Source organism: Paramormyrops kingsleyae, chromosome 13, assembly GCF_048594095.1.
Source record: "Paramormyrops kingsleyae isolate MSU_618 chromosome 13, PKINGS_0.4, whole genome shotgun sequence".
Lineage (NCBI taxonomy): Eukaryota > Metazoa > Chordata > Actinopteri > Osteoglossiformes > Mormyridae > Paramormyrops > Paramormyrops kingsleyae.
Genome location: NC_132809.1, coordinates 31,143,868 through 31,165,004, shown reverse-complemented (window position 1 = coordinate 31,165,004; position 21,137 = coordinate 31,143,868). Strand labels below are relative to the sequence as shown.

Here is a 21,137-nt window from a genome sequence, read left to right as displayed (position 1 = left end):
TTGCTTGGTGATCCTGTGATTGTTCTTCGCTGGACGTGCGACGTGCATCTAAAGCTGGGCTTCGATTTCCAGGAGATACGAGGAAGCTGGTTTTTACTGTAGATGTCAAACGTCTTCCTCAGTACCACACTGTGTTTGTCTCACACCCCCAACTCCTTGATGAACAATCCCATTCACATTCCTTGGCTGTCAGCCATGGATACGGCTGCCATCTCGGAGTCATTAGCTCTGCAGGTGAGGATCGAGGAGCTCCCTGTTATGGCTGTGCAGTGAGAATATGAATTTCTCCCATGCTTCTTCTACAGGACATCCTGCCTTATTTATCAAGTAGATGATGTAATCCTTAGTGACGATGTCCCTGATGCCAGTCAGTTCCCAGCAGCATCCCCGAGGTGCTCGTCACCGTGAGCTCTGCCGCGGGAGTTCGTAGTGTTTGGGGCGGCCAAGCTGCTGTGCGCTCGGTCTGCTTCCCTGAGTCTTGAAATGTCATATAGTTGCATGTTCATTTTTGTTTAATGTGCCCTACAAGAGAGCGATGGCGTATGACTGAACACCGCTTGAGGGAACTGACAGTGTCTTACACAGCTTTTAGAAAACATCCTGGTTCGGAGTACGCCTAAAAACACTTCAGTAGAAAGGAAACGATCGTATGAGAGACAGTGACCCCTACAGGCTGTGGTTTCAACTACAGGAGAGCCGCTGCCTCCCAAGCTAACCTGTACATTGCAGAGTGGCCACTTTTCCATTTCTCTTCTCTGCCAAATGGTACAGCAATAAAACCTCAACCCTCTGCTGTACGTATTGACGGCCAGCAGGTGGCGCATGGTAGCAACAGAAGGGTGAGATTTTGGTTTTTGCTTTCACCTACAGGAACACGGACACAAGATTCAATTCGAATATCAGTAATTTGATTTGGGCATGTTAAGATTCCTGGGCAAAATCAAGTAGAGCAATACTTTCCATTTAATCTGCTTTCTCAGACAGTATTATTTTGGCATGTTTTAAACCCCATTTATGTTGATCTATGTGCACAAATATGTTTGACGGGTTGACAAAAGCTTCCTGGATGCGGGTTCTAGGGCACACTCAGTGCAGGCCAGTGTCCCGCCTTACTTACACGGTGCTCATTTGCTAATATTCATTCACGAGTCACGCACCTAAGGAGGCCTGACATCTGCGTGACCACAGCGTCCTTCGCTGATACTGAATGATCGCATGACTCACATTTTTTTCGCTATCAGAAGTGCATTGTCGTTCAGGCTTAAAACTACTTAAGAGCAATGCTTTTAAAACATTGAATTAATGAATGCCTATGTTTAGCTCACTTAAATCCTTCCCTATAATTTCTTGCTGAGGCTGGTCAGAATGGTTTCTTTTGCCTTGTTTAGTTTAGCCTAATAACTTAGTGAAGGGAATCACATTGCCATGGCAACGGATTTTATGTTAGTACCACAAATTTGATTTCTGCTGTCTGAAATGCTACGTTAATACTGCTGGCTTCATCCCATTTGTCCCACCAAGTAAACAGTTACACACGTTCACGCACTAAGCGCAAATATCCCAGGTTGTCCCGTCCCTCAAATAATGAATGTTTACAGTAACATAGCATAGAGCAGTGATTCTCAAGCGTTTTGCATCGCGACCCAGTTTTTACCACGTCAGCTCAGTCGCGACCTTATATCAAGTGTAGGTTTAAATTACCGCTATGATCAAGCACGCAGCGCGCTCTGCAACTATGCCAATCAATACCAATCGCACAAATCTGATTGGACGTGCCAGTGAAATTTAAATGAAGCATCTGTGGTTTGGCTTCTTGGATTGGTTGACTGTTCACTAGTTATTTGCTAAGCAGTTGCGGATCCAAGACCCGTAAGTATAGATTAATACTAGGATTGGGGCTGGGAAATCTGATCGTGGATCAGCATAGGAGCGTGCTCGTTGTAAAATACTTTCATTTTCAACTCTGCCTGGGGACTTTTTCAGAACTTGCCGCTGGTTGAGGATTGCTGGCCTTGGGTAAGGTGAAGGACAACCCCGAACACAACTAACAGAAATGATAACATAGTTGTAGCATGTTTCTTGTTCACCTCTTCAGATATCAATTGTGTCCCATTGGTTTTAAGAGATGCCCGGGCACTGGAGCTCTTCACGTACAGTTGCGCACTTTGCATCTTACGTCATCAAACGTCACCAAAGTGTGAAGGACCTCAGTGCGCTTGCACATAAGTGGGGTAAATGGAAGGAAGCTGCTCTGTTGTTGGGAGACTTCTGGTAAAAACCACCACTGCAGTGAAGTTGTGGTGTGTCAACTACGACAATTAATCACAAAAAAAAAAGAAAAAATTCTCGCAGAGAATTTTACACATGAGTCCGTCTGACCATACTATCTCCAGCATGGGCGGGGGGATCGTTAACTCGGAACAGACCATAAGCGTGCACCTAAGCATTTCTGTACACTTCCTTATAAATCATTCATACATATGGATATAAATATCTGTATCCCTTACAGAGCGTTCATAAATATTGGCCTTTTTGAACTGTATTTTACCTTACAGATGTCTGCTGGCGTGATCATTAGCGTTCCCTGATGCAGGGATTCCCAAAGTGGGGGGTGGAAGGTGATTTCCAGAGTGTTTCTTAAAACCTAAAAACGTGAAAAAATTCCACTGCAACCGTAACTCTGCAATTGTGATAAATCCACTGTACTGAGGGGGACCCAACCACCCCCATTGCCGCAATCTACTACAGGGGACGACACCCCCCCCCCCCCCTGGTCAGCACAAAGGGGGTCCCTAGTCCCCGGTACTTTTATTTTGGGAGTTATGGGCTCACATGGTTGGGAATCCATGCCCCGATATCAGGTTCTTCCCCATTTCTTTATTTACCATTTACATTGTCGAGGGGTTAATTAGGTGATGATTGGGCTTCTAGGTTGATTACGTCATGGTCACTGCCCACCCTAATGTCTAGTCCTTCATATCTACATATATGTCCCACAGCAGCAAAAGCTGCCTCTTCCTTATAAGGGATTTCCAGTGATCCATCACTTGGCAGGTGACCTGCTTAGTCTTCCTGCAGTAGTGTTTTTTTCCATTTTAATCTTGTTTTGTGTTAAAATGTGGATGGTATTTACAATGCCATGGGCGCAGGGATAAACTAAGTCAGGGATAAACTAAGCCAGGGATAAACTAAGTCAGGGATAAACTAAGCCAGGTCCCACATGCAGAATGCAAAATTCTGCGTCGCTCCGAACCATGAATATATGTTTTACTTCAGTGCTCCGGCTCTACGGCCTTGGGTCTGTTCGTGAGCCCTGCTTCTGCATTTCATTAGAGTGCTAAAGGTCACAGGAGGCCACTCGCCTCTTCTAGCTTCTGAAGGATGTAAAGTACAATGACAGGCAATGTGAACAGCCTCAGACAATTATCTGCTGCATATTGTGAATGTATGTGTCTGTCAGAGAGCTCTCCCAGTGCAGCTTTCTCCAAACCTTCTCTCAGGGAACACAGCCAGACATAAACCAAGTGTTTGGACACCAAAACCTGCCCCATTCTTTTCATATTTCTCAGCTACATTTCTCAACTATCGGGATCACCAGCATTTAACGATATTCAGTAAAAGGTGTGTGTCCCTTAATGAAGGATACCGTCTGAATAAAATTAATGACCCTTCATACAGGGGACAGTCTACCTTTCTCTGGTCAGACAATAAAAAATGTAAGGTAAGTGTTTGCCTCTCCTTGAGCTCTGAGCCAACTGCTCTCCATGGACACAGGCTGGAGACTCAGCATTTAATTATCATTCATGTCGGTCTTCCTCTTTTACCTCAAGCCTAAAGACTCACCAATTGCTTGTCCCGTTATCAAGCACTCTTCAGTAAAAGAAATTATTTCTTAAGATATGTTGGATTTGTTGCCTCTCTTTTTGTTTTTTTAAAAAAGCCTTGATTATCACACATCCCACCTTAGGCATATTGATTTCAGGCAGGGGGAGGGAGCGTGGAGGCCTGGCTGGTATTATTGTAATACAGGACACTAGTGTATTTCTGGTATTTTGGGTATACCACACCCCCCCGCCACATTTTACCGGGAAATACCAGAATATTGTTGCTTTTTAAAATGTCTGGATGATATGATGGTGTTAAATATTAGATACCGGCCAAGCTCAGTGCTGGCTGGGGGGGGGGTTGTGATGAAGTGTGCTGGCTAACTTTACCAACGTAGAATAGCAGAATGACAGATTTGCAGGGCATTGCGCATCATTCAGGAGATTCCCGGAACTTCTGGGAGAGGTTGGATGGATTATTGTTCTTAAAAAAGTATCGGTGAATCTCTATATGCCTACTTGACCGTGCTTGTGTTCTTGTGTACTCATCTTACATCATCTTACATTGCTGAAATCATTCCAATATTCAAAAACGCATGTACAGAGGACGGTAAAAATCTCTGAATTTTGTTCTTGCCCCTCCCAAATATCAAGGATGCATTTGTTGCATCCTCGTCAAACAAGACCAATCCCATAATTCTTTGCACCACAAATTCGCTCTTGCCGAATGCACAAATTGACCAGTCTTGCCGAGACCACGAGTATGATCTTTGTGCCCTTGGTATTGAGAAACTGCCTATAAGTCAATCCTTCTGCTTAAAAGAAAACAGGCCTAATTGGGGGAAAAAAGCCTCATTCTCAAGTCATGTGATGTGCCCTATCTCTGCAGTCCTCGGAGTACAGTACCATTGGGGAAGCAGTGTAAGGCAGCAGCCCCCCAAGCAGTGCAAGGCAGGGAGGGGCTCTTAATTACTCAAAGGCTCCTCTGTAATTACACATGGCCCAGCTGAGATCCTCCTGCTAAGATTATTAGCTTATTAAGCTGTGTTGACTTCCCCGTTTCTTAGTATTAAAGTGTTTTCCTGATATCATGTAGCGGCTGACTGGTTATGAAGCATTGAGAGATTTTCCCTGCAAGGGGTTAGTTTCACTGCTTGGGATTCAAGGGTTCGGATTCAGTCTCAGGTAGTTTTATTTAGAGTGCGGTTGTTTGCTTTCGGTCCAATGCAGAGATGTCTGGGGACGGACCAAGGACGCGGGGCCGGAATCATGTCGGATTCGGACTCCAGTGACTAATCGCCGGCTCAGTGTCCGCTGATGTGACGCGATTAATGACGCCCTCTTTTAAAAAGCCCGCTCTTTCACCAAAGGGCGACATGAGTAGGCTTTAACATGGGACTCTGTACAGTCTGAATTCTGCCTGACCTGCTTTATGTGACTGCGCCATTCTGCTTGCTGTGTTTATTTCTGAGTAATTACTGCTGCCGTTTGAGTTTCTTAAAGGGACAATGACCCAGTTGTATGATTGGTGTATTTTTCTGCTTATCTGGCAAACTTTCTATGGATTTTGCATGTTCTCCCTGTATTGCACTTGCTTCCTCCTGCAGTCACAACCCTTGCATTTGGGTCAGGTAGACCGTCCATAGTATGTCCTGCAATAGATAGAATATTCCTCTGCCTTATGCCCTGTGCCGGCCAGGATACGCTGTGCTCTCCTTGCACAAAATGAAGGGTGACATCATGATAAAGGAATTGCAGCAGATCGTGTGTCAGCGTCGGTGTCCTTCCTTTTTAATCTGTCACACATGGACTTTCTAAGGAGTATTTTCTAAACCTTTGTTAAATCACACTGGTCCAATTGGGGAATGGAGCCCTCTGGTGGTGACAGAGCATGACGTCCCATGTTATGCTGACACATTCACAAAGCAAATTCCAAGCAGTAACGGTATTAGTATGAAGGATGAAACACTGAAAAAATGGATCAAAATGGCAGGTAAAAGCCGAGTGACAGGGAGCCTCTGTTTTTGATCAGGCTGTTGTGGGTTTTAATCACAGGTCAGCCACTGCGGTTTGTAATGCAATATACATTACATATTATGCAAATTAATGTTAATTTATGTTAATGTATGCAGGTGAGAAAGATCGTCGAGCGCAAATATGGAATGTAAAGGAATCCGGAGCGGCGCGCTGCATTTGACGTGACTTGTTTGCGGCACAGGATGCAGGATTTCTTGTAATTTCTCAGAAGTGTTGGCACTGATGTCTTCGGTTAGAAGGATGCAGAGTGGGCCAGCTGACGTAGGGGATGCCTCTCTACTCTCTGTATCTAAATCTACGCTGCAAATATTCTAATTCAACCTCTTTTCTCCCTTTAAATAACACCACTGTATGTGTCCTGAGTGTCAGGCGTTCCTCAGAGCTTATTCGTTGTTTCTTCACTCTCCGCCACGCCTTGGGGCCGTCTGTTCCCGTGGCGACCATCACTGGAGCGTGAACCGTGGGGTCTGCGTCCTCGACTGTCGCCACAGATGCGCCGAAGCCCCCCAGGGGCACCCTGCCAATCTGCCTGCGATCGATGGCTGCTGCGTGACGCCAAGCCTCCCATCAGTCCGCCATGCTGGTCCTGCTAAGCCATGTGCAGTGGGAGCGGGACCGTGGACAGAGGGGTGCTGTGTTAAGGAGGTTTCACTGGAGATGCTCCTCTCAGTGGTTTTCTGTTGGGGGGGGGGGTCCTGGGAGGTCAGCTGAGGAGCTTCATCAGCCATCGCGCTTCAGTTTTCTCAAGCTCCCAAATCCTCGCGGCCCCTTTCTTTGCGCTTCTGTTCCTCCATGGCAGCCCCCCCCCCCCCCTGTTCACAGACCGTTCAGCAATGGCCTCCAAACACCTTCTGCTTTTCTGTTTGTTCTGCTGTGAAGCAGCTAAAGAGAAATCAGCTGTAAATTATTAATAGGATTCCTTGAACTGAAAAGGGTGTATCTGTGTAGCGGCGTATTTAGAATTTCTGGTCCCCCCCTGGGAAAATTTTACTTTACTGTTTTGCATATAATTTTATGTACCCTGTAAAGTTCTGGCCCCCCGAATCTGCCAGGGTATCCATGCCCCCCACGACGCTCCCATAGAAGTGTGTTCTGGAAGCTGTAACCTGCTGAAGGGTGAACGTTCAGTGATTAAAAATGAACAGCCTTGCGGGGGGAGGGGTGCCCCCCCCCCACCAGCCCGGCACTGGGCTCTCTCCTCTCCTGCCGTCTGCAGGCTGGCCCTGGGGCCCGAGAGCCACCTTTGATTAGGAGAAGCTCTTTGAAGGGCGGAAGAAGCAGATGGAGGGACAGAAATGGCACACGGGTCCAACGTATGAAACCCTTCAGATGTAGTCTTTGGATGCGCGTGATGTGTAAGTGTCTCTTTAAAACTGGGCGCCCCCTTGTGGTGGATGGTCGCTGTTACTCATGGGCGTGTGCTTAGTGGTCTGACTCTCACATTATCTGGTGTTTTATGCTTTTTCATAGCAGCATAGGACAAAATATCCCATGTCCCGAGTCAGTCCTGTATCTGATCTGTGTCTGTCCCACACTGCTCAGCGGCGATCCAAGCCTCGCTCTCACCTGCTCCCAGCGCGATACCCAGGCGATGGTTCCGCACGCACATGCCATCTGGAGGGGTCAGAGGTCGTGTCTGACTGCCCCCATTAGGCCAGTGACCAAGTGCGAGCTGTAAACAAAGGTCGTGGAAAAAAGCGAAATAATTTAAATGGCAACGAAAAACTAAAGCGCTTTAAAGAGAGTGGACAAAATGAAGCAGCGTGTAATTTGTAGATTGCGGAAAAATAACATTTAGCAAAATGAACTGAAGAGAATAATCAGTATTATGAGCAGATTGGGGGGGTGGGCGGGGGCGTGGGCAGCTACCATGGCGCTGAAAGGGTTAAGGGGTCTCGCCATGGAGACGAGGGGAAGGAGCTTTGACCTCATGGGGTCACAGGGAGATTTAGCTGGATTACACAGCCACACTCCCCTATGCCCCACCCTCGACAACAACAGATAATCTGCACGGGCTCCCCCCTGCGTGCACAGAGCCGAGGCTAACTGGAGCATGACTGGCTGGGTCTGAGAGCGGGGGGGTGACCAGCTGATGGAGGCGCACTCACTCCCCCATCTCGACGCCTCCCCGCTGAGCACCAGCAGCTCGGGGCAATCCGCTCGCGCCTGCATCCTGAGCCTCCTCTCTCTCCTCCCTCCCCGGTGCACGGCCGCTCCTCCCCATCACCATCCCCTCTCTCCTGCTCTCTCTCCTGCTCGCTCCTCCTCTGTGAATCACTGTGCTGCAGCTATGTTTCAGTCCTTCACACCTTTTCTTCTTTTGTTGTTATTTTTCACCCATCCCTGGCTCTCCCTCTCTCTCTCTCTCCCTTGCTCGCCATTTCTCTGCCCCTCCCCCGCCTCCTCCTCCCTCCCTCACCCTCCCTCCCTCCCTCCCTGTCCACAGGTCTCCTGGATGTGGATATAGATAGTCAGCAGGCAGCAGCCGGGGCGGGGGGAGGCGCGGTGACGTCGTCGTCATCGCCGTCGCTGTCAGTCATGGCCGCCCAGCTGACGCCCAGCCCCTCCCACCTGCCGGATGATGCTGCTGCCGCTGCTCTTAGCAACAGTCAGTGCCGGCGCTCGCAGCCTCACCTCCTCGGCCCCTTATGGACCTGCCCATCGAAGAACAGAGGCTGAGGCACTACACCAGCAGCAGGCCCCGACCCAACCGGCGGAACCGGCAGCCGCCCAGCAAGCCGCAGGTACTGGGGCGGGGGAGGGAGCCCCGGCTGATGCACTGCGTCCGGGAGGAAGCTGGGGAAATTGGGACGCACTGGGAAGGGAGGGTAGCTAGCGGAGGTGGGGGAGAGGGATGAAGGGGGCGAGAGCCGGGCTTGGGCAAGGTTCTAGTGGGATGCTGATCTCCGCGCCGCACCTCCTCCTCCCAGTACCGGCTAGGGTTCCTGCAGCCTTCTGCGTCCAGCCCCCCCCCCACCACGTACCGTGGGTGCCGTGCGCCGAGGATGGGGCTGCGAGAATGACACGGGCTGCCCCCGCCATGGCGGATGTCTCTGTGGGAGCCGCGTTAGTATCTTAATTTTTAATGTCCCCACGTTCCGGATGCGACTTCTTCCCCAGCTGCCTGCCTGCCCAACCTCTCTCCCTCTGCCTCACTCTCTCACTAGAAATTGGGGGGGGGGTGAGGAGGGGGGTTGGGGTTTTGAATAGCTAGAATGATCCTTTCGGGGAGATTTTGCGGAGGAGTGTGTGTATGTTTGTGTGTGCGTGTGTGTGCGCGCGTGTGTGATTGGGATGTCGAAGGGAGCAGCTGGTGCACACTAGCGCATGATTTGGGGGGGGGGAGGTGTATGTGTGATTTTTTTTTTTTCCTCCTTCTAGCGGTCTGCCATCATGAGCGCGCTCCCCGCATGTGCGTGTTGCTGTGTCCCGGTCCATGCCCCCCCAGCCTGTGCTCTCCGCGCTGCTCTCGCGGGCTGTTGTGTAACCGTCCATATCGTCCCCGCAGTGAGGGCCGGCCCATTTTCATTTTTTTTTTCCCGCGGCCCGTGCGTCCGCGGTCCCACTGGGAGGATCACAGCTGACCCGCGCGCGATCGCTCACGCCTGGGGGACCCGGCAGGTTCCCACGGCGACCGGGGTAGGGTGGCTACACAATGCTGCCGGTTCTCCGGGGATGGGCTGGTGCTCGTCGTGTTTCCGCGGCGATGGGGAGGACGAAAGGACTCGATTTGTTGTTGCTGCACCCTCCAAATGAGGTGAGGGTGGGGGGGTTGTTCTCCAGACACTCCCCTCTGCACCAGGGCTGTTTATGACCGTGCGTGTGCGTGATTCCGGGTCCTGTCCTCAGGGTTCTGCGTAAGGAGACTTAGCGGATCACCATACAAATAATACAGAGCTTGACGCTCCTGAAGGGGACGTCCACCTTCAGTGGGAACCAGGAGAGGGTAGGAATCGAGAGTATTTACGTGTTTGGGTGGAAAACACCCAGATTTGGTTGGACACGATTCTGATGTTGATGGAGGCGTTAAAGTCACGGGTGTCCGTGTCTCCAAGTGCTAGATACAGTTCACAGTACAGAACCGCAAACACGATTTAAAGAGGCGGTTAGCTTGTAGGAGATTCTCCATGTCTATAAAAACTGAAATGAGGAGAGGTTGTCTCTAAGCGAATCGCCGGACAAATACCGGCAGCCTTTAAACGCAGGTATAAACGGATATTCTGGGCAGAGCAGAGGGTGTGGTCTGTAAACGGGTGTTTAGTGCTGCAGGTACATTCACCTGGACGAGGGTCAGGATCTATGAGGTAGTTTCATCTCGGGACCTGTTCTAACACCCCTGGGATGTCAGCTAAGGTCGGCTCTGTGATTGGTCATATTCACGTCCATCGCAGGTTTGCGACAGCCGCCGACTGACTGGTAAACAATTCCAGGAGCCGGACCACAGCGGGCAAACGTCTGCATTCCTGGCGGCAAAAAAGCTTGAGGCACTCGGGAACAGTGCTGACGGTGTGTGAGGGGGTCTGCTGTCACGCTGGCCAGGGCGGAACCCTGCGAGCAGGGACCTCCTCCTTCAATGGGAAAAGCTGGAAGAGTAGCAGGGAAGGACATGGACTCGACACCGGAATGTTGTGAGCTCCAGTCCAGGTGCTGCTCTCCTTTTGGGAGACCCTTGAAATGATCTGAGCTAGACAATGTGGGGCAGCTTGTGGCTCAGCAGATTCCAATGCTGTGCCTGTGATCAGAAGTTCGGCAGTTCGATTCCCCTTGGCCAGCCGTGTGATTTCAGTGTTGGGCTCTTGGAGCAAAGTCCCTAACCACCAAGCCTCTAGCCTTCCCGAAACAAAAAAAGCACATTGTTTGTTCTAGCAGACATGCACCAACAGGGATGGTATTGGATCTACAAGGTTGTGACTAAAATGGTGGATTCCTGGAACCACGGGGAACTCTGTTACAAGCCCGAACATACAAACCAAAAGCAGCATAAATAGAATATAAATAGTAGCAGCGGGTGGAGCAGCGAGATGTGAAGGCAGATGGAGGCCCCCACCACCGGTAGTGCGACTCCTCGGACATCCTGTAGCCCTGTGGGGGTGCAATATGGAGTCTGGGTGCGTCCTCCGGTTCCCACATCGTGAGAGCCGCCGCGTGCTTCAAAGGTGCAGAGCCGTGGTCAGCGCACTGGGCAGCGGGAGAGAGGCGAGATCCTGACAGCGAGAGTCTGCTACTGTGTGCATTCGGATGTATGACTCCCTCCCTGCTTGTTGTGGTGTTTCAGTGTCTGTGTGAGAGAGAAGGTGTATGTGTGGGCTGGGAATTTAGCTGTTTAATGGGAGCTGGAGTGGAATGATGAAGATCGGGGCACGCTGATTGGCCGAGGCACGGTAAATGATTTATAATGTTTGTCACCCAGTGCAGTGCCTGATTTCCATACCGCTGCATATGCTTTCACAGTGGACCGTGCCTTCAGGCAGTAGTAAAGGGAACCTCTCTCAGACCAAACTGTGTGTGTGAACTTCCGAGTGAGAGGATGAGAGCGTGAGCGTGTTCCCTGATGGTCTCACTGGACAATAATGGTGTGGGTTTCCCTGACAACCTCACTGTCTCCTTGGACAATTACACATATACAGTGTAGGTTTCCCTGACAACCTCACTGTCTCCTTGGACAATTCCACATATACAGTGTAGGTTTCCCTGACAACCTCACTGTCTCCTTGGACAATTCCACATATACAGTGTAGGTTTCCCTGACAACCTCACTGTCTCCTTGGACAATTCCACATATACAGTGTAGGTTTCCCTGGAAATCTCACTGTCTGCTTGGATAATAACACCATACACACATGGTGTAGGTGTCCCTGACACTGTCTACTTGGACAATAGCACACACATGCACACAGGTTTGTAATTATATCTTTGTGGGGACTCTCCATATTTTTCTATGGGGAAAACTCTAATCTCAACATGACGACCTTAACCCCTAACCATAAGTAACCAAACATATATTGCATTCACAGATCTTTGTGGGGACCTGAAAAAAATGGCCCCCATGTCATCAAAATAACAGGTTTTTATTACATTATGGGGGAAATTTGGTCCCCACAATGTAATACAAAAATAACCTACACACACACCATGCAGGTTTCCCTGACAACCTCACCATCTCCTTGGACAATAGCACACACCCACTCACATAGTGTTGGTTTCCCTGACAACCTCACTATTTCCTTCAACAATGAGACACACACACACACACACACACACACACACACACACACACACTACACACCATGCAGGTTTCCCTGACAACCTCACTATTTCCTTCAACAATGACACACACACAGTGTAGGTTTATCTGACGTCCTCACTGTGTCCTTGGAGAAGAACACACACACGGTGTGGATGCAAGTGGTTTATGACATGATTTCCTTTTTATTTATGCTGTGAAACTGCATAGGGATGCATTTAAACAAGCCTATACTGCAGGATGTGACGTAGATGCTGACGTAGCTATGTGATATGAGTGGCTCCGCCCAGTTAGGTGGCTCCGCCCAGTTAGGTGGCTCCGCCCAGTTGGGTGTTACATATTAATGAGGAATCAGCTTTCCTGTTCTCTCCCTGGCTTTGTGACTGGGTGCTGCCAAGCCACACCCACAAGGACAATTAGTTTTATCATCACTGACCAAGTACAGTGCTGGTGTGTGTGTGTGCGTGTACGTGTGTGTGTGTGTGTGTGTGTGGAAGGAAGACCCAAGGAAGTATTACTGCCTGGCTGCCTGTGTGTGACAGTGAGTCACCGTTTCAGGGGAGCAGTACCGTAATTAGAAGGGACGGCCACTTGCTCTCCTCCCTCAGCAGGGGAGAAACAGATGTGAATTCAGGCACACAGCAGTCCACCACTCAGGGACATGCAGGCTGAGGAGAGACTGGCCCTCCTGCAGCCAAACCTCCAGCAGGTCGCATGTTTTTGATCAAGCACGTGAACATTAAAAGCTACTTGCTTTCAGGTTACCGGCTCATATCTCCATGACGATAGCAACAGTTCCTTTGCTAAATCTCCTGAAATTTGCCATGGTTATGAGTTTGTAAAGATCATAGTTCCCGACGGTCTAACAAAGTGCCCATCAGTCAGGCTCCAGGTTCCTGTAGTTCATTTTTATATAGTGCTTTTCCCAACATGACTCCCGGATGCCTCTAATCTCGGTCTCGTTTGGCTGTCGGTGGAGGGGAAGTGTGGCTAGCGCCACCGTGCCAGGTGGCCTGGCACGCCTGTGTAAGCTGGGCCTGACTCACCTGTGCTGTGCCGGGCTGTGCTGTGCTGTGCCACGTGACAGGAGCAGGCCGCCGACAGTGAGAACGATGCCAGCGACACCATGGGCCGGGTGGACGAGGGCGTAGAGGAGTTCTTCACCAAGAAAATCATCCCCAGCAACCCCCTGTGAGAGGCCACCCATGGTCATATCAATGACCGTGCCCACAGCCACGCCCCGAACATGACCACACCCACGCCCCTAACATGACCACACCCACAGCCACGCCCGAACATGACCACAGCCACGCCCCTAACATGACCACAGCCACGCCCCTAACATGACCATGCCCCTAACATGACCACGCCCATAGCCACGCCCCAAACATGACCACAGCCACGCCCCTAACATGACCACGCCCACACAACCATACACAGGCAAAGTCAGAACTCTCAGTTATTTCATTCCTTTGCAGGCTTACATAGTTGACAGTTATACACATTTTGCAGACCATTGTGCACGCATGCATGGCACACCATCGTGACTCCTTCAGGGGTTCAGTAAGCTCACAATCCACATTCTTAACTGTCACAGTAAATACTGCTATGAATACCCTGTACACGCACATTCTGATGGGGTCCGTTTGTGCTGCTGCTGTACCCAGGAAATACCAGAAGGAGGGGCCCTTGGTGAAAGCATCAGCCACTGAACCTGCCTGCTCCACGCCCCCGACTGGGCCCACCAGGAACATCAAGAAGAAGTTCGGGGACTTTTTTGCCTTCAAGAAGGTCCGAGGCGGCCGGGGCTCCAAGGGCGAGGGGGCCCAGGAGGGGAAGGTGAAGAAGACGTCCATAGCAGATCTGATCCGGCCGCTGAGGGAGGCAGCACGCGCAGAGAAGGAGAGGGAAAGAGAGAGGGAGCGGGAAAAGGAGAAAGAGAGGGAGAGAGAGAAAGAGAAGGCCGATGAGGATAATGCCATCAAGGGAAGTGCAGCGCCCCCTGCAGCACCAGCGGTGGCAGTGACAGAGGTGGGAGACGAAGAGGCCCCCGGAGGCCCCTCACCCCCGCCGTCCCCCACCCCGGAGCTCACCCCCGTCTCGCCAACCGCTGCCACTGCTGGTATAGCTACACTGAGCACAAGCCCCACCCCTGTACCCGCGGTGGGACGGGAGAAGAGCCGCACGCCAGACGGAGAGAGGAAGCTAAAGGGGAGCCGACGGTCCCTCAGGGAGGGGAAGTCACAGTCGCTCATCTTGCTGACCGGCCTGGAGCCTGAGGACAGAACCAAGGTGAGGGCCTGGGGCCCGGGGGTGTCAGGGTGAGGGGAGTGGGGAGGGGCCCGGGGGTGTCAGGGTGAGGGGAGTGGGGAGGGGCCCGGGGGTGTCAGGGTGAGGGGAGTGGGGAGGGGCCCGGGGGTGTCTGGGTGAGGGGAGTGGGGAGGGGCCCGGGGGTGTCAGGGTGAGGGGAGTGGGGAGGGGCTCGGGGGTGTCTGGGTGAGGGGAGGGGCTCGGGGGTGTCAGGGTGAGGGGAGTGGGGAGGGGCCCGGGGGTGTCTGGGTGAGGGGAGGGGCCCAGGGGTGTCAGGGTGAGGGGAGTGGGGAGGGGCTCGGGGGTGTCTGGGTGAGGGGAGTGGGGAGGGGCCCGGGGGTGTCAGGGTGAGGGGAGGGGCTCGGGGGTGTCAGGGTGAGGGGAGTGGGGAGGGGCCCGGGGGTGTCTGGGTGAGGGGAGGGGCCCGGGGGTGTCAGGGTGAGGGGAGTGGGGAGGGGCCCGGGGGTGTCAGGGTGAGGGGAGGGGCTGGGAGAGTGAGGGGACATTAGGAGGAGCTTCTGATCACTTGCAGAGGAGGAGATAAGGTGAGGGGATGGGATTTAGGTGGCTGAAGCTTCTCTCCCCCACGGTAACCATGATCAAAGCCCCCCCGACCACACCCCAGGGCCCCTCCCCTCACCCTGACACCCCAGGGCGTGCTGAATGACACAGCCTCTATCAGCTGCCCGGCTTCCCTTCCCATCTCAAAGTGCCATGCTAGTCACCAGGCGCTAATTTATCAGCCTGTTAGCATCCTGACATCTGGTGGTTAGTTCAGGTACTGATTTTCTGTTTGCAGGGGCTGCATAACTTTGCTGCCACTGGAATTTAATCCCTACTGTTGCCTCCTGTCATCAGTACACATTTAACATTGAAGGAACTATTTATGATGCAGAAGCCAGGGTCAGACTCTCCCTGGAGCAATCGGGGGTGAGAGGCTTTGCTCAAGGAACCAACAGTGAAGTCACTTTGCTGACCAAACATTCAAACCAACAACCATCCAATCATGGACACAGATTCCTAAACCCCAGAGCTACAAACAGCCCCCAAAAAAGGACAACCTTTACGTTACGCGATCTCTGAACACTACTTGCAGTCCTAACACACCCAAAAATCTGATCCTGTGCCATGATACTTCACATAAGGTGAACCGCACACTTTTGAAACCTAACAGCAATGGGCAGGTCGGCCCGGTTCCGCGGTGGGTCCAATGTCTGGAGGTCACCTCCCCCGCCGTCCCTCTGGCCTCCCCCGCCGTCCCTCTGGCCTCCCCCGCCGTCCCTCTGGCCTCCCCTCTGTCCCTCTGGCCTCCCCTCTGTCCCTCTGGCCTCCCCTCTGTCCCTCTGGCCTCCCCCTCTGTCCTTCTGGCCTCCCCCGCTGTCCCTCTGGCCTCCCCCGCCGTCCCTCTGGCCTCCCCGCCGTCCCTCTGGCCTCCCCTCTGTCCCTCTGGCCGCCCCCTCTGTCCCTCTGGCCTCCCCCGCCGTCCCTCTGGCCTCCCCGCTGTCCCTCTGGCCTCCCCCGCCGTCCCTCTGGCCTCCCCGCCGTCCCTCTGGCCTCCCCCGCCGTCCCTCTGGCCTCCCCCGCCGTCCCTCTGGCCTCCCCTCTGTCCCTCTGGCCTCCCCCTCTGTCCCTCTGGCCTCCCCCGCCGTCCCTCTGGCCTCCCCGCCGTCCCTCTGGCCTCCCCCGCTGTCCCTCTGGCCTCCCCTCTGTCCCTCTGGCCTCCCCGCTGTCCCTCTGGCCTCCCCCACTGTCCCTCTGGCCTCCCCGCTGTCCCTCTGGCCTCCCCGCTGTCCCTCTGGCCTCCCCCGCTGTCCCTCTGGCCTCCCCGCTGTCCCTCTGGCCTCCATGTTCAGTAGGAGGGCCTGTAGAAACAAGCCCAGTGAATCAGCCAGATGAGGACCGGCCTGCGTCTATCCCACAGCCTCCCAGAAGCCTCATGCTTCTCCCCAGATATCCCAGATGTGCGTTTGTCCAGATGGGAGAGCGGCAGCAAAGCGATCGGCCGGCGTTATTTTGGGAGGTGCCTGACCTTGCAGAGTCGTGCCTTTCCACAACCCTGGCTGGTGGCCAGCAACTGCAGATATGGGCTCTCTGCTCTGCTCTGCTCTCCTCTCCGTAACGTCGCTGGGCCATCTGTGAGGGCTTCCATTCAGATTCTTTGCATCTTATGTGGAGATCAAAAGGCCCAGAAGATGCGATCCTTAGTTAGACACCTCCGACTGGTTTTAGGGCCACAATGGAAGTGTAACAATAAACAGTCCCGGGCCTGGGTGTTTGTTTAAGAAGCTGTGGAGAATCGGAGGCTGCAGTTAGGCCTGTGTAAGCATTTTAAACATGCAGAGTGTTGGGTCTGTACTGTGACTGAGTCTGGACTGTGACTGAGTCGGTACTGTGACTGAGTCTGGACTGTGACTGGATGCATGTAAACACTCTTCGATCCAGGAGGCTTTGGGCTCAGTCTGACATGTCCTCTTGCAGAAACCCTCGTCAGAAGGGACTCCCAGCTTCGAGCAGCGCGTCCACCTAATGCTGCACCGCATGGGTGTCACCAAAACGTCACCCCCTGACCCCAAGAAAGTGCAGGTGAGTGTGGGTGTGTGACAGTTTGTGACCCGGCCAAGCCCCCAGCACCAGCCCACTTACAGCCCTCTGTCCCAAAGGCTGGAGTACAGGACTTAATGCCTGTGGGGGGATGGGGGGGGGAAGCAGTCGAAAAATGTTTATAGAGCTGCATTTTGGCCAACTGGGGGTAAACACACTGCTCTGATAGCTGTGATTTCAGTTCTTTTATGAGGGACTCTGAATCATTCGGGGGGGGGGGGGGCAGAAGTTGGTATTAAAAACCCATCGGTCAGCATACAGGACTGGGGGCGACGCGGCGGTATAAATTTACATGGCAACATGGATTTATGTGACAAATTGGATTTAGGTGGATTTTCTTTGTACCTTCCAGCAAAACAAGGAGGGCGAGCTGAGGAAGGCTGACTCAGAGGGTAAGCAGGTCACTCTGCGCACCCGTCACACTCCAGCAGGACGTCAGGGAGCATAAAAGGGGCCAACCTTATCATTAGCCAATTATATACTTTGAATCAATGACTGACAGGAGATGGGGTACTCTGGTGGCCAATCAACTTTCAGTTGTGGCCTGTGACCCCGCCCCCTGCACACACCGCTGGGCTCACCCCTCTGTGTACTTAAGTCATCACGCTCCCCCATCTCACTGCCCGGTTCCCGCCGGCAATGTGGGCCTCTGTCTCATGACATCGCCGTGCGTGCGTCTCTCTTCCAGGGACAATCATCGACAGCAAACCCGAGCCCCCACCCACCAAGCCGCGCACCATGTCCACTTCCTCAGGTGAGGCACACGCGCTTCTCCAAATGACCTTCAGCTGTTGAAGGCAGTGAATGGTTTTACCGGGGACTTTTACCGTGACAGAGCAATGACTGATCAGCACTGACACCCCCCCCCCCCCACAGACACAAGACGGCCTGTGCGGGGTGGAATGACTGCATTGGAGTCACTCAGGGCTGTTGAGGCCGTCGAGAGGCCACCCCCCCCGGAACGCCCCAGTCCACTCACCCCCAAACCCATCATCAAGCCCCCACTGTTGACCCCAGAGTCCCCTGCAGCCCTCAGGACATCCCCATGGACCACCAGCCAGTCCAGTCCCGCCCGTGAGGGCCCCCCTGCCGAGCCTGGGGCTGCTCAGCTGCTGGAATCAGTCAGTCCCCGCAGGGAGACTCCCAGTCCCTGGAGGGAGATCCCTCCAGTTCCATCGCCACGCAGGACGGTTGTCCCGGGAGACAGCCGCGACCGATCGGAACGGGCGCAGTCAGTCACTGAAGGTACACATAAATACTCATTCAGACATTACTGTTATTTCAGACAGTATATGCTATTTATATGTTCCACACTCGCTAACAGCAAAATATCAGATACAGCTGTTATTCCTAAAGATGGCTCCTGAAATGCTGCAGTAGCATGAACAGAATGAAGACAAATTCACGTAACTTAATCCAAAACATACACCGGCCAGGCAGCCGTATCGGATAGCCGATAGCATTTAAAATGTGAATGCAGCCTCTCGTTCTGTGATGGAAACAAACCGGCTTTTATGTGATTATGTGCTGTGTGTATGAGCCTTCACATCCCGCTGAGCCCAGACCAGCTCAGAGCGACGCAGTAACTGGGTTTCACCGTCTTAATCCGGAGGCACAGAGTGAATTTCTGCCCTGTGGGTGTACTGTCTGAGGGCCCCTCTGTCCTGCAGATACCCTCCCCAAACCACGTCCCCGGACCAAGCCCTCACCCCAGCGCCGCGCCATCTCCGTCCACGAGGAGTCGCTCCGTGAACAGGCCGCCTTTTTGGACCCTGAGGGTGAGCCTGGCACCAATCATCTCACTTCCTGTGCCACTGAGGTCAATGGCATCATGCCCAGGCTCTCGTGGGCATATCTCATAGGGGCGCAAGTCCCTGGGTGCCTCTGAAATGACAAACTTGTTTGCTATGTACATAGTAACATGAAACATAGTATGCGATGAGAGTATGTCAAGACAGTAGGTGATCTGTACCCAGGTCATACATACTATTAGTAAACAACATGCATGGAATTCCGAAGTGTGTAACCAATGGATACTACGCTGTCCCACAAGGCAACCGGAGCTGAAAACAGACGAAGAATGTGGCTTGCTTATAAACTTTTTTCAAGATGGTGGAGAAAGTGCGATCTCCACACAAACCAGCAGAAAACAAAATCCAGTTGCATTAGTTGACTCGAATATGTATTTTTTTCATTGATAGTTTGTTACAGTTTTTAACTTTTATGAGGGTCAAGCTACATCATTGGTAAAAATTCGGGTTAGGTAATACACAAGACAGCAACGCAGTAAATGCATACTGTCCTCGTGCATGCATACAGTATGTATTACATTAATGGTCGAGTAGTAGAGTTCTAATGAAATTCAGTATGTACTGTGTAAGTATGCAATTTCGACGTCCCCTTAGGTTTGCTCCTTCACAGACCTACCCTTCTCCTCATTCGCTTGATTATAGCCAATCAGCTGTCTAAGAATTTGTGCTTTATCCAATCAGTGTAACATAAAGCATTTAACTCAAATCACGTACTGGTGTACTGAGGACACGTTCACCAGGATGCTATTAACATGTTGTCATGCCCTCAGAGCTGAAGGCTGCGTTGCCACGGCTGCAGAGGTCGCCGGTGCGGAAGTGGGCCAATCACGGGGAGCTGGCCCCCTGCAGCGAGGCTCTGCCCGAAGGAGAGGAGGGTGAGCTGGGGATCGAGGGGCACAGGGAGCTTCCTCTCTGCACATCGCCATGACACAGGCAGCCATGTGACCCCCATGCCTTCAGCTAGTGGCTCCTATGATCTAGTGCCACTATGACATCACAGCTCACATTTACTATACCTGAGTGGCGCAGTCATAATTCAGACAAATACCTACAATTTGCAGGGAGAGGAGGATAATGTCCGGAAGAAAGTGAAGAGCAGCTTATTAAGTTGGCCGGATCGAGATCTCCTGCAATAGGGGCACTGGGGATAAAACGGCTTATTGACTGCAATCCATCATCATTATTCTGTCATCAGTGTTTGGCGTATAGCATCAGACCAAATTGAGCCATCTGTTGATTAGGAGATGTTACTGAATTAAGGATTGTAGAACTCTTCTTCTGGGGTTTCCAGTATCGTCTCGTCTACTTAGCATGGTGATTTGTAGAGATGGAAAAATGAGCTCTGATAGCACGCAATGAGTGGCATGCCCAGCACCAATGAAGTAACAGCTGTGAAATGCCAGTCTCGCCCCCCATTTCATCCACCAGCATGCAGTTGTGTTTGTAAGTAGTAAACAAAATACTGAATTTATGGATGTCCTCCATTTTGACAGCGGCCCCTGACAACTCTGTGGTCACCATGGGCGAGTACAGGGGCGGAGCCACACAGACACTGGCCCCAACAAAATGTTGATCGGCCCCCAGAGCACCCCCTCCTCTGTCACTCACAGATTCAAAACAAATCATTGGTTAATGATAAGGTTGGCCCCTTAATTTCCCCCAGAATCTTACAATCGCCCCTGGTGGTCAATCAGTACGTTTACATACACAATAAGAAAATCTAATTATTGTGTTAGCCCGACTACAACCGACTAAAACATTTTTAAAGTACATGCAAACATGTTAGTCTGACTGAAATCACACTAAATCGAATTTCTCGAAGTCAGACTCCACAGTCCCCCCCCCACCCCACCCCACCCCAGAAGAAGCTGGTACACAGAAAAAGCACGGAGCGTAGCAGAGGACATACAGCACGTACGAAATGTACAATTCTGTAAAACTATCCAATTCATTGCTTAACTAAAGGGTGTTTTTCCACCGTACCAGGTACCATACTTTTGGTACTTCAAGAATATACCAAAAGTGCAGTACTTCAAGGTGTTGGTTTGGAAACTGGTACCGGTGCCGAAAGGCATCACAACGCGAGTATTTTATACTGAATTTGAGAAATGGCTGTAGTGGGACTGGAGGACGTGACATATTAATACCAACATCGCATGTTATGCACGTCCGTTTCTTACATCACTAGTCAGTCCAGGGACTACAGGTGTGAATTAGCAATAGTGCTATAACCTGATACAAAGCATCTATCCTTTTTTTGAGGTTAATGTATTTTGTACATTGTCCCTGTTCAAATAAATAAATAAACTA

At 51.8% G+C, this 21,137-nt stretch overlaps 1 protein-coding gene across 5 annotated transcripts in view; it reads left to right on the top strand.

Moving 5' to 3' along the window:
• The first annotated feature begins 1,970 nt into the window (after positions 1 to 1,970).
• Positions 1,971 to 21,137, top strand: part of carmil2 (capping protein regulator and myosin 1 linker 2) — a 22,377-nt gene continuing 3,210 nt past the window's right edge. For 2 of the 5 annotated variants that reach the window (XM_072698616.1, XM_023827366.2), the window contains exons 1-9: positions 9,323 to 9,618; positions 13,193 to 13,296; positions 13,773 to 14,397; positions 16,894 to 16,998; positions 17,369 to 17,408; positions 17,705 to 17,770; positions 17,893 to 18,261; positions 18,687 to 18,794; positions 19,598 to 19,702. In XM_072698616.1, the coding sequence (XP_072554717.1) occupies positions 9,517 to 9,618; positions 13,193 to 13,296; positions 13,773 to 14,397; positions 16,894 to 16,998; positions 17,369 to 17,408; positions 17,705 to 17,770; positions 17,893 to 18,261; positions 18,687 to 18,794; positions 19,598 to 19,702 (1,624 nt within the window). In that variant the 5' untranslated portion in view covers positions 9,323 to 9,516. Of the gene's footprint in view, positions 2,017 to 5,783; positions 5,818 to 6,695; positions 7,217 to 8,307; positions 8,606 to 9,322; positions 9,619 to 13,192; positions 13,297 to 13,772; positions 14,398 to 16,893; positions 16,999 to 17,368; positions 17,409 to 17,704; positions 17,771 to 17,892; positions 18,262 to 18,686; positions 18,795 to 19,597; positions 19,703 to 21,137 lie in introns of those variants that run through there. The other 3 variants (XM_072698617.1, XM_023827363.2, XM_023827364.2) reach the window with 3 other exon arrangements.